The sequence below is a fragment of the Pteropus alecto genome, unplaced genomic scaffold, assembly GCF_000325575.1.
Source record: "Pteropus alecto unplaced genomic scaffold, ASM32557v1 scaffold12, whole genome shotgun sequence".
NCBI lineage: Eukaryota > Metazoa > Chordata > Mammalia > Chiroptera > Pteropodidae > Pteropus > Pteropus alecto.
In genome coordinates, this window is record NW_006432669.1 from 8,077,025 (window position 1) to 8,089,838 (window position 12,814).

A 12,814-nucleotide genomic window follows, 5' to 3' on the forward strand; every position below is an offset into this window, starting at 1 on the left:
CTCAAACATAATTCTTATAATCAGAGCAGAGCTGTTGAAGCCGATAAAAACAACTTGCTAAATCTCTCATGACATGTCAAAAACATTGAGATTTCTGACCTCTAATATTCTACAATAGATTTTATTAAATATTTTAAAAGTTTTCAATGTTCTCTCTTGTTCTATCTTTTGTTATTCCAATGGTCTCTACATCAGAAATGAAAAATCTCAAGGAGTGAGAAGCAAGAAGGTGGGGGCAATGGGCTCCATTTTCAGTAGTGGGTAAACAATTATTACTACTGTGAAACTCTTATAATTATGGAAAAGCCCAACCATGAGCAACCCTGGTTATTATTCCAAAGAAGGTTCTCATTCTCTATAGACAATAGTATTCCCTGCCCCCTTACTCCAGAAATGTAATACAGGACTAGCAATTAGAATCTAATGCTATGAACTGACTATCATCTTCCTAGTTTACAGGAATTGGACTCTCCAGACTTCTGCCACTGACTCTCTTAGGGGGAACAATATCAGGACCATGATATACCTTAGTGTGTTGTCATCTTTCCAATAAACTTCTGTGCAATTCCACTTATGAAAGAAATGCACAACTATCATATTTCTCAGCTTGTGATGCTAGCCACAAGATAACACTAGAATTGAATCAATTTTCTTTCACATATGCCTGAAATACAGTAAGAGGTTTTTAATCCCGGAATTATCTCTCAGAAAAGAAGATACTGCGTTATATATCAGTCCTTATGAGCCATCTGCCATCTGATATGATGAAACTCTAAATTATTTTTAAATTATAACGTCTTCTTTGGGGAAGAAAAATTAACCTGAAGTAACTTCAACCAGTTGTAGTTTGGAAGGTCTGTAGAAATTATCTGATGGAAAATTTAAATAGAGGCAAAGAAATTTGATATATATTTACTTCCCAAGGGTAAGAACTCATGGTTTTAAGAGTTAGATACCATGGTGAATAAACCTTTTAAGGATTACTTTAAAAGAACAGAGTCAAGAAAAGCCAATACTTTTGAAGAAGTGTAACTTAGTGAGATTTATTCTACCAGAGAATAGTTGTATAAAATAGTTTTATACAACTATTTATTTCAGAAAGTGTGGTAGTGGTGCAGGGGTATATAATGGAGCAGAAGAGAAAAACCAGGAAGAGCAGCAAACACATGAAAACTGGGCACATAACAGAGGTGGCACTACAAATTTCAGCGGAATCTGTGATTAAAATATTTACAAAAAATATTACAATCACTATATTTTTGGTAATGAAATAAAATGAAATTAAGCATCCCAGCATAATATAGTTTGATAGTAGTGACTATATATCATTTACTTGTAAATAGACCTATGTTAGGGATGGAGACTGAGAACATTTTTGCTTATATAAAATTGCACTATCAAGAATTTTTAAGACCGTCGTGCCAATGTGTTGTGGCAACTGGTTATCCATATGGAAAATAAAAGTTACATTCCTGCCATTCTACATTAAACAAACAAACAAACAAACAAAGAACCCTACTTGCAGGTAAGTTAAAGACATGAAAGTGAAAAACTTTAAAGACTTTAGATGACTCACTAGATTATCTGTATGATTTCAGGCTAGGAAAGGATATAAAAGGAGACCATTGCTACATGTGATTATATAAAAATGAAAAAACCATCATAAACAAGGTAAAAAGACCTAGACTACATGCAACTAACAAAGGATCAGTATAGAGTATATAAGTAAGTTCTGAAATGAATCATAAGAAAATGGCCAATGGATATAAAGAGCTAATTCATGGAAGAAATATAAATGACCAATAAATATATGAAGCAATCTTTGCTCTCACCACTTATCAAGGACATATAAATTAAACAAAAAATAGATGCCAATTTTATGCCCATTAAATTAGAAAAATTAAAAAGTCGGAAATACCAAATACAAGTAAGGATGCATGGTAACAAGAAATCTATACATTGGTGGAAGCAAATACTTTGGAGAATGATTTGGTGATTAGGTAACAATTAGTAAGGTTGAAGATAAACAATATCTTAATCAACTGGAAATTCTCTTTCTAGGTATGTAGCCTAGAGCACTTCTCAAACATATGAACAAAAATACAAGAATGTTTATTGCAGCACATTTTATAATTATGAAAAATTAGAAATATCCATTAACAAGAAAAAAAGCACTGTAGCATTTTCATAAAATGTATTACAGAGAAGTTAAAATGAAACCCTAGTTATAAGTATAAATTTCAATAAATCTTAAAAACACAAGATTGAGTGAAAAAACAAGTTGAACATGTACAGTGTGATAACTTTTACTTATTTAACATATTCAAATACTGTATTACTTAAGGATTCATACACATGAGTTACAAGTATGAAGAAGCTGAACAATAATTCAGCATAGTGATATGTGAGGAAGAAATGAGTCTAATGAGTTTAAGAAAGAACATACCAAAAGGTTCAAAATATCTCTAATATCTTATTCTCTATAAAATATGATAAAAATAAAATATAAAAAATGATCTGATATTAAGAACTGAATGAGGAGACATAAGTGTTTATTAATATTTTTGGTAGGCTTGATATATTTCCTAAATAAATAATACAAGTTATATTATGGAGAATCATGAAAAAAGAAAACCTCTTTTTAGTAGGACAAATACTAAAATTTTTATATTATGTAAATGGGTCTATTTGGCTTAGGATAGATTTCCAATTACAATACTATGCATAAATTTAAGAAGGACTATCTATCAAACATTTTAGATAAAATGAACTCTAAAGAACAATTAGCTAACTTAAAAAAGTGGCTCTACTTAAGCAAAGATCTTGCTGTCAACATTTGTAAAAATAGTTGGAATAAAATTGTTCAGAAAATCTGAGAGTGGAAATGTATTTCTAAATCAATAGATCTTTGTATGCGACAAATGTTTGTGTTTAACTAAATTAATACATTAAATACTAATATATATATAAGTAAACATTTGACTATTTCATCTATATCTCCAGAAGTTTATGTATTCATTTTGGCCAGAACACATTTGTATCTTTTAATTAAAAAACAGGGGACTTGCCCTATGCCCAGTTAGCCTGAGATAGTCTTGGTTTATATCTGTTATCTCAGTGTTAATTATTGATAGTGCTCCATTTAATTCTCAGCAGTGTCCTGGTTGGGATGATAACTTTTATGGTCAGCAACCAACTTTCACAGGCTGAAGTAAATTATGCGAGGGGATAAAAATCTATAAGATTTCAGGAGAACTGGGGCACAGGATGACAATAGAGAACCTTGACAAAGTGATGGGAACACAATAAAATTAAGAATGCTAAGCTTGGTTAATGATAACTCTCTGCTCCTATTTCTGCCTGTTTCAAATTCTAATATCTTAGGTTGGTGCTATTTAGCTCAGAATTAAACTCTGCCCTATAGTGGAACCAATTTGACCCTTAAACAGAAGAAACGTAAGAAACACAAGTCAATTATGATAGCTTTGCATCAATGTGATCTTGCTGCCAACTTTGCATTAATGCTACTTTAGTCCATACCCCTGGAATGAAATTCTTCCCTTTTATTTCAGCTCTGAGTCTTCTTTGAAGCTTTTCTTGATACTCTATTGAATGTCTTATTGAATGTCACTCGTTTCTAGCTGAAACCCAAGTCTCTCCTCTGAATGAACCCGTTTCTCAGTAGCTGAGTGTCTCAACATTTTTACTTTGGTCATTTTTAATCATTTTTCCATTATAATAGTAAAATGATTAAAATAAATGCAATCATAAAATGGAAGACTCCCTCAAGGACTAGCACCCTTCCTCAAAACAAAAAACACTATATTAGACCTCATTCCCTTTTTGTCCTCCAAACACTCTTTTTTCTTTTTTTTGTCCTGGAAATGACTATAGATGAACTTTATGTTCAAGAATGCACAAAGACCTATACTTCAGATGACTTCAAAATAAGAGGCACAGATATGTACTGAGCACTTAAACAAGTACTTTGGTGCTGAAAACACTAAAATTAAATACCTGCTTGTGAACAACTTAATCTTGGATAAGGAGAAAAACCTTTAATGGGATAATTATAGAACAGTGAGGTAAGTACTACAATGAAGGTGTTTCAGAAACTTGAAAGAGAGAAAGAGTGAATTCCCAATGTCTTATGTGGGCTAAGGTAGGGATTGGGTGGCTGGGTCTCATCACTTTTACTTTGGTCAATTAGGTCAATCTTTCATTTTAAGAGTAGAAATGCTAAAGTAAGTACAATCAGGACAAAGTTCAATCCAGACTGGTGTTCCCACTAAACTGACTTTCCAGAAAATCATCCAGAAAATAATCAACAACATGTATATCTGTATGTTTTTCAGATACACAGAATTTTCATTGTAAATACCTTTCTCCCTGTCCACTTACAAAGTTTCTATTCATTCTTTGAGAGCCTCCTCGCAGAAGATTTTGCTGACTCCCTCAGAATTCTTTCCTTTTCTCTATTTGCTAGCAATGTATAGTACTTCTCTTAAGTCACTTACTCTTCTGTTTGATAATTATTTTGTTAGAGATTGGACTGTACCATACTCAAGGGCAAAAGCAGAGCTAAGCAGAATGCTTAAGGCTGTAGGCACTCAAAAAACATTGTTCTAATACACTATCCCAAAAGATAACATAACCATTCATGGTATGTTAGCTGTTTTTAGGTGGTATATTGAATACATATTCAAATAGTCATGAATCCTTGAAATGTGTTTCAAAAAAGTTGTAACTATAACACATCAAACTCAGGATTTCAGAGATATTATTGCTTAGGAAATGGCTAAGTGAAATAAAAATATTAATCAGAATAAAGTGTTCGAGTGACCCCCCTCCCTGATATTTCCTATTAACACACCTTGCTTGATATTTTTCACAGCACTTATTACCCTTTGACATATATATTTATTGCTCCTCCGTCCAGAACGTAAGCTCCACAAGGGCCATGATTTGTCCATTTTGCTTGCTGCTATATTCTCAGAACTTAAACTAGTACTTGTAAGTGTAAGGGCTCAATATACAGCCATTTAAAGAGAATGAGGGAGGAAAGTAGGAAGGGAGGGATCGATGAGAGTAAGAGGGATGAATACTAATGTACTTGGCCAGTTCACAGAATCGGTTTTTGATTTGGAAGAGACTTGAATATTCTCATTTTATAGATAAGGAGACTGATGCCCAGAAGGGGTTGGTGGCTTACTCAAGGCCACATAGGCAGTGTGTGCAGAGCCAAGACTCCAACCCAGTCACATAGTGAGAGGTCGGTGAACTTCCCATAACATATACGTGTAGGCAATATAGACAAATGGAGGTTTACTACTTCTTATAACAGACCTTAACATGCTGGGGATCTGTAAAATTAGTGGAATGGTATCAGTTGCTTCATTCAGACACCAATAATCAACACAGAAGAAAAAAAAAAGCAAGAACAAAGATGAATGAGAAAACTAGGTTTTTCTGACTCAGTTTTATAGGGTAAATATTAGTATATTATTGATAAAAACAACAGCATTACCTCCAAGGACCATGCCAGCCTGACAGCACTTTCTAAGGCGACATGCTGGGCAGTTTTTTCTGCGAATTTTATCAACAATGCAGTCGTTTCTTCCAGCACATAAATAATTATGCTGCCCTAAAAAAAAAAAAAAAAAAAAAAAGGATAGGTACACATCAGTAAATGCATGACTATCTCAGCCATCCTCTTGTCTGGCATAACTGAAGGTTGGTAAAGCTCCAAACCTGCTCAGTACTTTACCTGTGCCTTCAGGAGCCTAACTGAGGTGAACACAGCTTAGAAAGCAATTCCAGGGCTCCTTTAAAAACCTTCTGTGCAAAATTTCTGTGTATATTCTTAATGGTGTCACATGTCCTTAGACCTTTCTGACATTTCAAGATTAGCCACATGGTACTGATAAGCATTAGCTGTATAAAATAATCAAGCTCTATAAAATCTTTTCTTTCTAACATCTAAACCTTCAAGAAAACAGATATAGACTAAGGAATTAAAGCAGTCTCTGGAATAGATCTTGCATAAAACCTGTATGTTTAATTCTATTGGAAAATCCTGGAGCTAGGTCACTCTTAAAGGGTCTGATGATTGTGAATAGCATATAAAAATGTCCCTGGTTGTACTGACTTTATTGCTTAGTTTATTTTGGCTAAAAACTAGAAAACATGATGAATAGAAATAATGATAAAGGGCGAACTATTTAAAACAATGAGAAGTACTCAATGAAGATAGAAGAAATGGATAAAACATGTGACCTTGGAGTAATTTTGTATAGGGGAAGCTACTTTTACCCTTCAAAAGGTGTGGAATATGAATATTCAACAATGACAATTCTCTAAATCACAAATATATTCTATTTAATTAGGTATTAAATAATATAATTCATTTAGATTGAACGAAAATGAAAAAAAATCAGCTTAAACATGTAAATATTAATTAACTGGAAAATTTACTTCATTGGCACTCCTTATTTTCCAATACATTCCCATAAAACAGATTGCGACTCCTTTAACATAATCAACTTATACTTCTTAAGCATGAAAAATATTTTAAAAGATTATGGAATTACCCTATAGCATATTATTTTAGGTGACGTTGAGATCAGATTCACTCTTCTGGCTGAAATTTGTAGTAAAGGGACACAGAGATACCTTAAATGCATGCCTAATTATGCAGGAGAAAGGATATTCTCAAATGGCAAAATGCAAAAAGCCACGTCTATGGAACAGCTAAAACAAAATGGTTCTTGACCTGGGCATTTTTGGAAAAACACAGATGGTCTTTTCTTAAAAGGGTATTCCGCCACAAACTTACATTCAAACTTACATATTACTCACATACTAGTGTTCATTCTATTATTTAGGAGTCCTGGGCTGTTGGGAAAATTTCCCAAGGTGCTGAGAAACTGAATAAAGAAGTTGAGAACTCCAGAATTACCCAGAGTTTATTAAGGAAACTTACAGACAGAAGCAGCATCTCCCCAGGCCGCAAGATGGTGATACTCTGCACCCAAAAGCAGATGGAGCTTGTTATATAGAGACAAGTGGTAACATAGGTGGCTTGTAGCAGGTGGCATGTGCTTATTAAGAGCTGACTAATCCAAAGCAGTAAACAACTTAAGGGTCCACTTATCAATGCAAGAATATTTTTTCCAGGTGATACAGGCTCACCCCGCCCAAGGAGAACTTGCAGTCAGCTTTCTTTGCAAGATGGCGTGGGTCACATTAAGTACCCGGAATCATTCACCAAACATAAGCAGTGGGTTTTCCTCCTAAAAAAGGTAGTTATGAAGCTTCACTAAGTCAGCAGAGTGTACTGCATGCTACTTTCTGATTTGACTCTGGTTTATTTTTACAAGTTATATTTGTAGGTTACAGGAATTACCATGAGAGTAAAGTGTGTGTAAGTTCTGTCTGTCATCCATCCACGGTGAACATTCAGGCAGTGACCAGAAGACAATATTTGACTGCAGGCTTCAATGCAGTGAACTAGGGGAGCAGTGTGAGAGGTACTTCTCTGGGGAGTGTGGATTTGAATGATTTGGATAGGAAAGGAGATGCTCATAAGAGGAAGACTGTGAAAGGTTTGAAGAGGTAGGTGGCAGGCATCACACAGCAATTCCTGCATTAAAGAGAGGGCAGATAATTTCAGTTTTTATAGTAATTAAAGGCATAGATTAAACTTCTCTACTCCAAAAAAAAAAAAAAAATACTGTTCAGTGTCCCAAATTCAGGAACTTTAGAACTATTCAGAAAAGAAATTGAGGCTTTGTTGGCTTCAAGTGTAGGAGGAGAAATAAAACAACACCCCCCCACCCAAACTTTAGTGCACAACCCATACTCTGTAGCCCAGCAAGTGGGGGTGAATCTAGATGTGGGAAGAAGTAGGAGAGAAACTGGCTTTCTAACATAACCTTTTTCAAATTTGAGGATAAGTCTCTTTACCAAAATAAAATAAAATAACAACCCTATAAAAATAGTCTCCAGCTTTAAAACAAAAGTCAGCAAACATAACTATGCATTTAATCATTCTTTTATGTAGAAAGCTACATAGTTTTGAACGAGCTAATTCGTTGAGTTTATAATAGTTTAGCATTTTTACCACAAATGTAAAATACAGAGCTGTATTCATTTCGGAAATTTTTGTTTGTGAGTCATTACACAAAAATGTTTTCTAAAGGAAAGAAGTTAAAAGCAGAACACCTAAATTAGAAGATATATTACCATCTTCCAGGGTGTAACTATCTTGCCTACTCAGTACTGTACAGCAATGAACAAAATGCAAAAAGTTCACTGTGACCTGATGAAGGTAAGGGAAGTGATACAAACGAGAATTATATGCAACTAAGAAACCAAGTAACTCAAACATAATTCTTATAATCAGAGCAGAGCTGTTGAAGCCGATAAAAACAACTTGCTAAATCTCTCATGACATGTCAAAAACATTGAGATTTCTGACCTCTAATATTCTACAATAGATTTTATTAAATATTTTAAAAGTTTTCAATGTTCTCTCTTGTTCTATCTTTTGTTATTCCAATGGTCTCTACATCAGAAATGAAAAATCTCAAGGAGTGAGAAGCAAGAAGGTGGGGGCAATGGGCTCCATTTTCAGTAGTGGGTAAACAATTATTACTACTGTGAAACTCTTATAATTATGGAAAAGCCCAACCATGAGCAACCCTGGTTATTATTCCAAAGAAGGTTCTCATTCTCTATAGACAATAGTATTCCCTGCCCCCTTACTCCAGAAATGTAATACAGGACTAGCAATTAGAATCTAATGCTATGAACTTTATCTAATTCCTACTCTGATTTCCTAGAACAGAAAATAGGGAGCAAGATTTTCCATCTTATATAGAGAACAAACAATGCTCATAGATGTAACTGAAAGGATGCTGTCCTAGTCTCTACAAAGTTACAAATATCCAGAAAAAAAAAAAGCCTGAAATACTAACAGCTGGAATGCTGCTGCTTTGTCTCATTTCTATTTCTTAAATGATTTATAACAGCACCTCCTTCTTCAGTGTCTCAGAGAAAGAGTTCCCCTATACCAGGGCTCACACGTTCCTGAAACTATTCCTTCCTGCCTACTTTCAAATCTTCCCCTTCGATTTCCCCCTTTCCTAAAATCTTTAGTCTCTACCTCTCTAGTAATGTCTTCCTTTCTCAAAATCTCTCACTCCCAAACTTTTTTTTTCCAGCATCAAGGAATAAAAAAAGAAATTCTGTCTAAATTCTCCAACTCCACCTCTCACTGTGTTATCTGTTTTTGAAGAAATCATCCTCATTTGCACTCTCATTACTCAATTTCCTTTGCTACTCAGCATACTATAATTTGGTTTATAAAGTGTTCACTGGTCTTATAAAGTGTGTTAACATCATCAAAGATTTCCTCATTCCTAAATACTGTAGATTCTTTCTTGACCTTCTGTATAACTTGCCACTGGTGATTTCTCTCCCCGCCTGCCCCACTGCTTTGTTTTGGGGGCACGTCTTTTTTGGCTCTTCACCTGTCTTTCCAACAGTTCCTTTACATTCTCTTTGCCAACCGCTCCTCCTTACATGCCATATTCCGCTGCATACAATGTGTACACTATGTAGGTAGTCTCATCATCTTCCCACAGCTCCAAAATCTGATCCTGAGCTCTTACCTTCCAATCAGCCCTCTGTAGATCCCTCAAACTCAGTATATATGAGAAAGAATTTAGGGATTTTCTGGTCAAATTGTTTACTTAGTAAATGGTATTATTAGATAAATTTTATAACAAATTAAGGAAATTTAAAACAGAAAATCATCTAATTATCATGCAACTATTTTCATTTTTGTGTTTCCTTCCAGTCTGTCTATACAGAGTTAGAGAGTACATAATATCTGTTAATATTTGTTAAGTGAATGTATATAGTTTTATAAAACCTGCATTTGTTCAAGTATTTATTATTTATTGAATATGTCCCAACACTTTTTCAAATAATCCTTTTGCCCCACTTAATTGAAATGCCATCTTAAGTGTTGACTCTGTAGTATTGAATTGTAGTTACTGAAGTTAGACTGCTTGTTCAAAGCTCAGATCTGCATCTTACTATCTACAAGATAATAATAACAGCAACAGACAATTATTAGTCACTTATTATGCACTAGGCACTGTTATAAACTATCTGCATATATTAACTCATTTAATCATCACAGCAACTTTGAGAGGTATTATTAGTCCCATTTTATAGAGATAATTGAAGCACTGAGAAGTTAAGTAACATGCTTAAGGTCACATAGGTAGACATTTTAGCTTAACTAAACTGAGAGGTAGTATAGGAAGTTAAGAGTATGGAGCAATATTGCTTAAGTTTAAATTTCAACCTATTTATTAGCTGGGCCACTTTTTCTTCTTTTTGGCAAGTAAGTGAAGATAGTATTAGTATCTAGGTTTGCATCGATGGATTAAATGAGCTCATGTAAGAGCTTAGAATGGTCTGGCATATAACAAGTTCTTTAAAAATGTCTACTATATTTATGATTATCACATTCCTAAATCCTAAATACAGTTATATATGTTCTAGATGTGACTCAAGAATTCTACACTTAGGTTATTCAGTTTTAAAGGCAACTGAAAGACATTTTCAAATATGCAGAAAACCAGGAAATAAGGTCTTGATATATTCTTCCTAAAGAGTTTCCTAAAGATGTAACCTAGCCAACAATAGGTGAGTAAAATAGAGAATGTATGAAAGAGGAAGTCTGTTATGAAAGAATTAAAAATGAGTCCTAGATAAATTTCAACATATACAGATGTTTCTTGACTTACCATGGGGTTATGTCTCGATAAACCCATTGTAAGTCTGAAATATCATTAAGTAGAAAAAGCATTTAATACATCTAACCTACCAAATATCATAGCTTATCTTAGCCTACCTTAAATGTACAAAAAACACACATTAGCTTACAATTGGGCAAAATCATTTAACACAAAGACTGTTTTATAATAAAGTGTTGAATATTTCATGTAATTTATTACATGTATTGCTTTCACACTACCGTAAAGTGGGAAAATGGTAACTGGGGTTTAAAATTTGCGAGGGGTTGGGTTTTGTGACCACAGGACCAAGGGGAATGAAGGGTGAGAATTGAATTCTGCATAAAAATGGATAATTTCAAAAGACTCTTATTGATGAAAATAGTTCTAGAAAACACTACTGAGATAAACCAATGAAGCCAGAAATCTGTCTAAAACTTTGAGTGGGAAGAGTCATCCATGACTTAAAACAAACAAAAATCTTGGCCTTTATGGGAGGTAAATTTTTACTACTGCATGGTGTATGAACCTGCACCAAGAAACAAATACTAGTCTAGGACCAGCGAAATTCCCAGGGCCCTGGGAGGATCAAATGCAAACTTATCCGTAAGGACAGGTATGCACATGTGCAAAAAGAAAAAAAAAATTTGTACAAGAATATTTACAGAAGCAGTGCTCATAATAGCTCCAAACTGAAAACAACCCCCCCAAATTATCTATATATAGTATAATGCATAAAGAAACTCTGTTTTAGTTATTCAATGCATTATTATAAAACAATGAGAATAAATGTCTCACCCATGCAAAAAAGTTGATAAATTCCTGTGTAAAATAAGTAGACATAGAAAAATATGGTATGATTCTATTAATAAAATAGTCAAAATCATCTATGATGTTAGAAGTTGGAATGGAAGTTATTTTGGGGAGTGATGAGAAGGGGTGCAAGGGAGCTTCTGGGAAGCTAACAATTTTTTAATTTTTTGACCTGAGTGATGGCAGCAACATTTATTTAGTCATAATTCATTAAGCTCTATGTCTTTAATTTGAGTACATTTCTAAAAATATTTATGTTAATAAAATGTTTTTATCTTCCTTTTTTAAAATGGTTCTACCTAAGAGGACAGCTTAGAGGGCATTTTGATCCAACAGAGGGAATCTGTGTGGGGTTGACCACTGGAAGTCCAGAGGCTGAGGGCCAACGTTGAAAGTGTTCAGAGATAAAAAAAAAAAAAAAAAAAAAAGGACTACAGGATTATAGTTGAAGCTTCCCAGTGAAATATACCCAAGCATCCCACCAAAGTATTTTACTAGAGAAAGTGTCAGCTATAATCATTTGTCACAGAGAACTCCAGTGACAGTCATATATGTATCTGTCCTGTATAACTGTGCCCATCTTCCTACACCCTTCAACCCATCTTCCTATGCCTTCATCCTTATCAACTGATAGTGGGTCTTAAGAGTGTGAGCAGGGTAAACAGAGAGGAAGGTGATCTTGTTCTTTCTTTCCTGAAGGCTTTAGACCCTAAACGACACTGAGCTGGAGCAAAGAAGAAACCCTATATTAGGTGAGAGTTTGAAATTTTGACAATAATGCTGGCCTGTGCATTTTGATTACTGAAATGAGATTGTTCTTCTGATTAAAAACTATGGGATTGGCCTAAGATTTCATGCAGAAGATGAAAGAACTAGCCTGTAGAGTAGGTTTTGTTAGATGTAATGCTGATTTTAGTATTTTGGAAAAAAAATTACACACACACACACACACACACACACACACGGATAAAACACTTAGAGAATTATTTTAATGTTGCTAGAAATATAAATGTAAATCAGTGGTTCTCAATTAGAGACATTTTTGCTCCCTTCCACCATCCCCACTCTGGTACATTTCATAATACCTAGGGACAATTTCGGTTTACATAACTGAGGAGTAGGTGCTACTGAAGAGACAGAGAATGCTGCTAAACATTTTACAATAGGTAGGACAGTCCCCACAACAAAGA

General features: G+C 34.2%; 1 protein-coding gene across 2 annotated transcripts in view; it reads right to left on the reverse strand.

Annotated features, from left to right (window-relative positions):
• The window catches only part of PGR (progesterone receptor), an 88,374-nt gene that overhangs the window by 44,850 nt on the left and 30,710 nt on the right, over positions 1-12,814 (reverse strand). For both annotated transcript variants that reach the window (XM_006907502.1, XM_025043775.1), the window contains exon 3: positions 5,528-5,644. In XM_006907502.1, the coding sequence (XP_006907564.1) occupies positions 5,528-5,644 (117 nt within the window). The remainder of the gene's footprint in view (positions 1-5,527; positions 5,645-12,814) is intronic.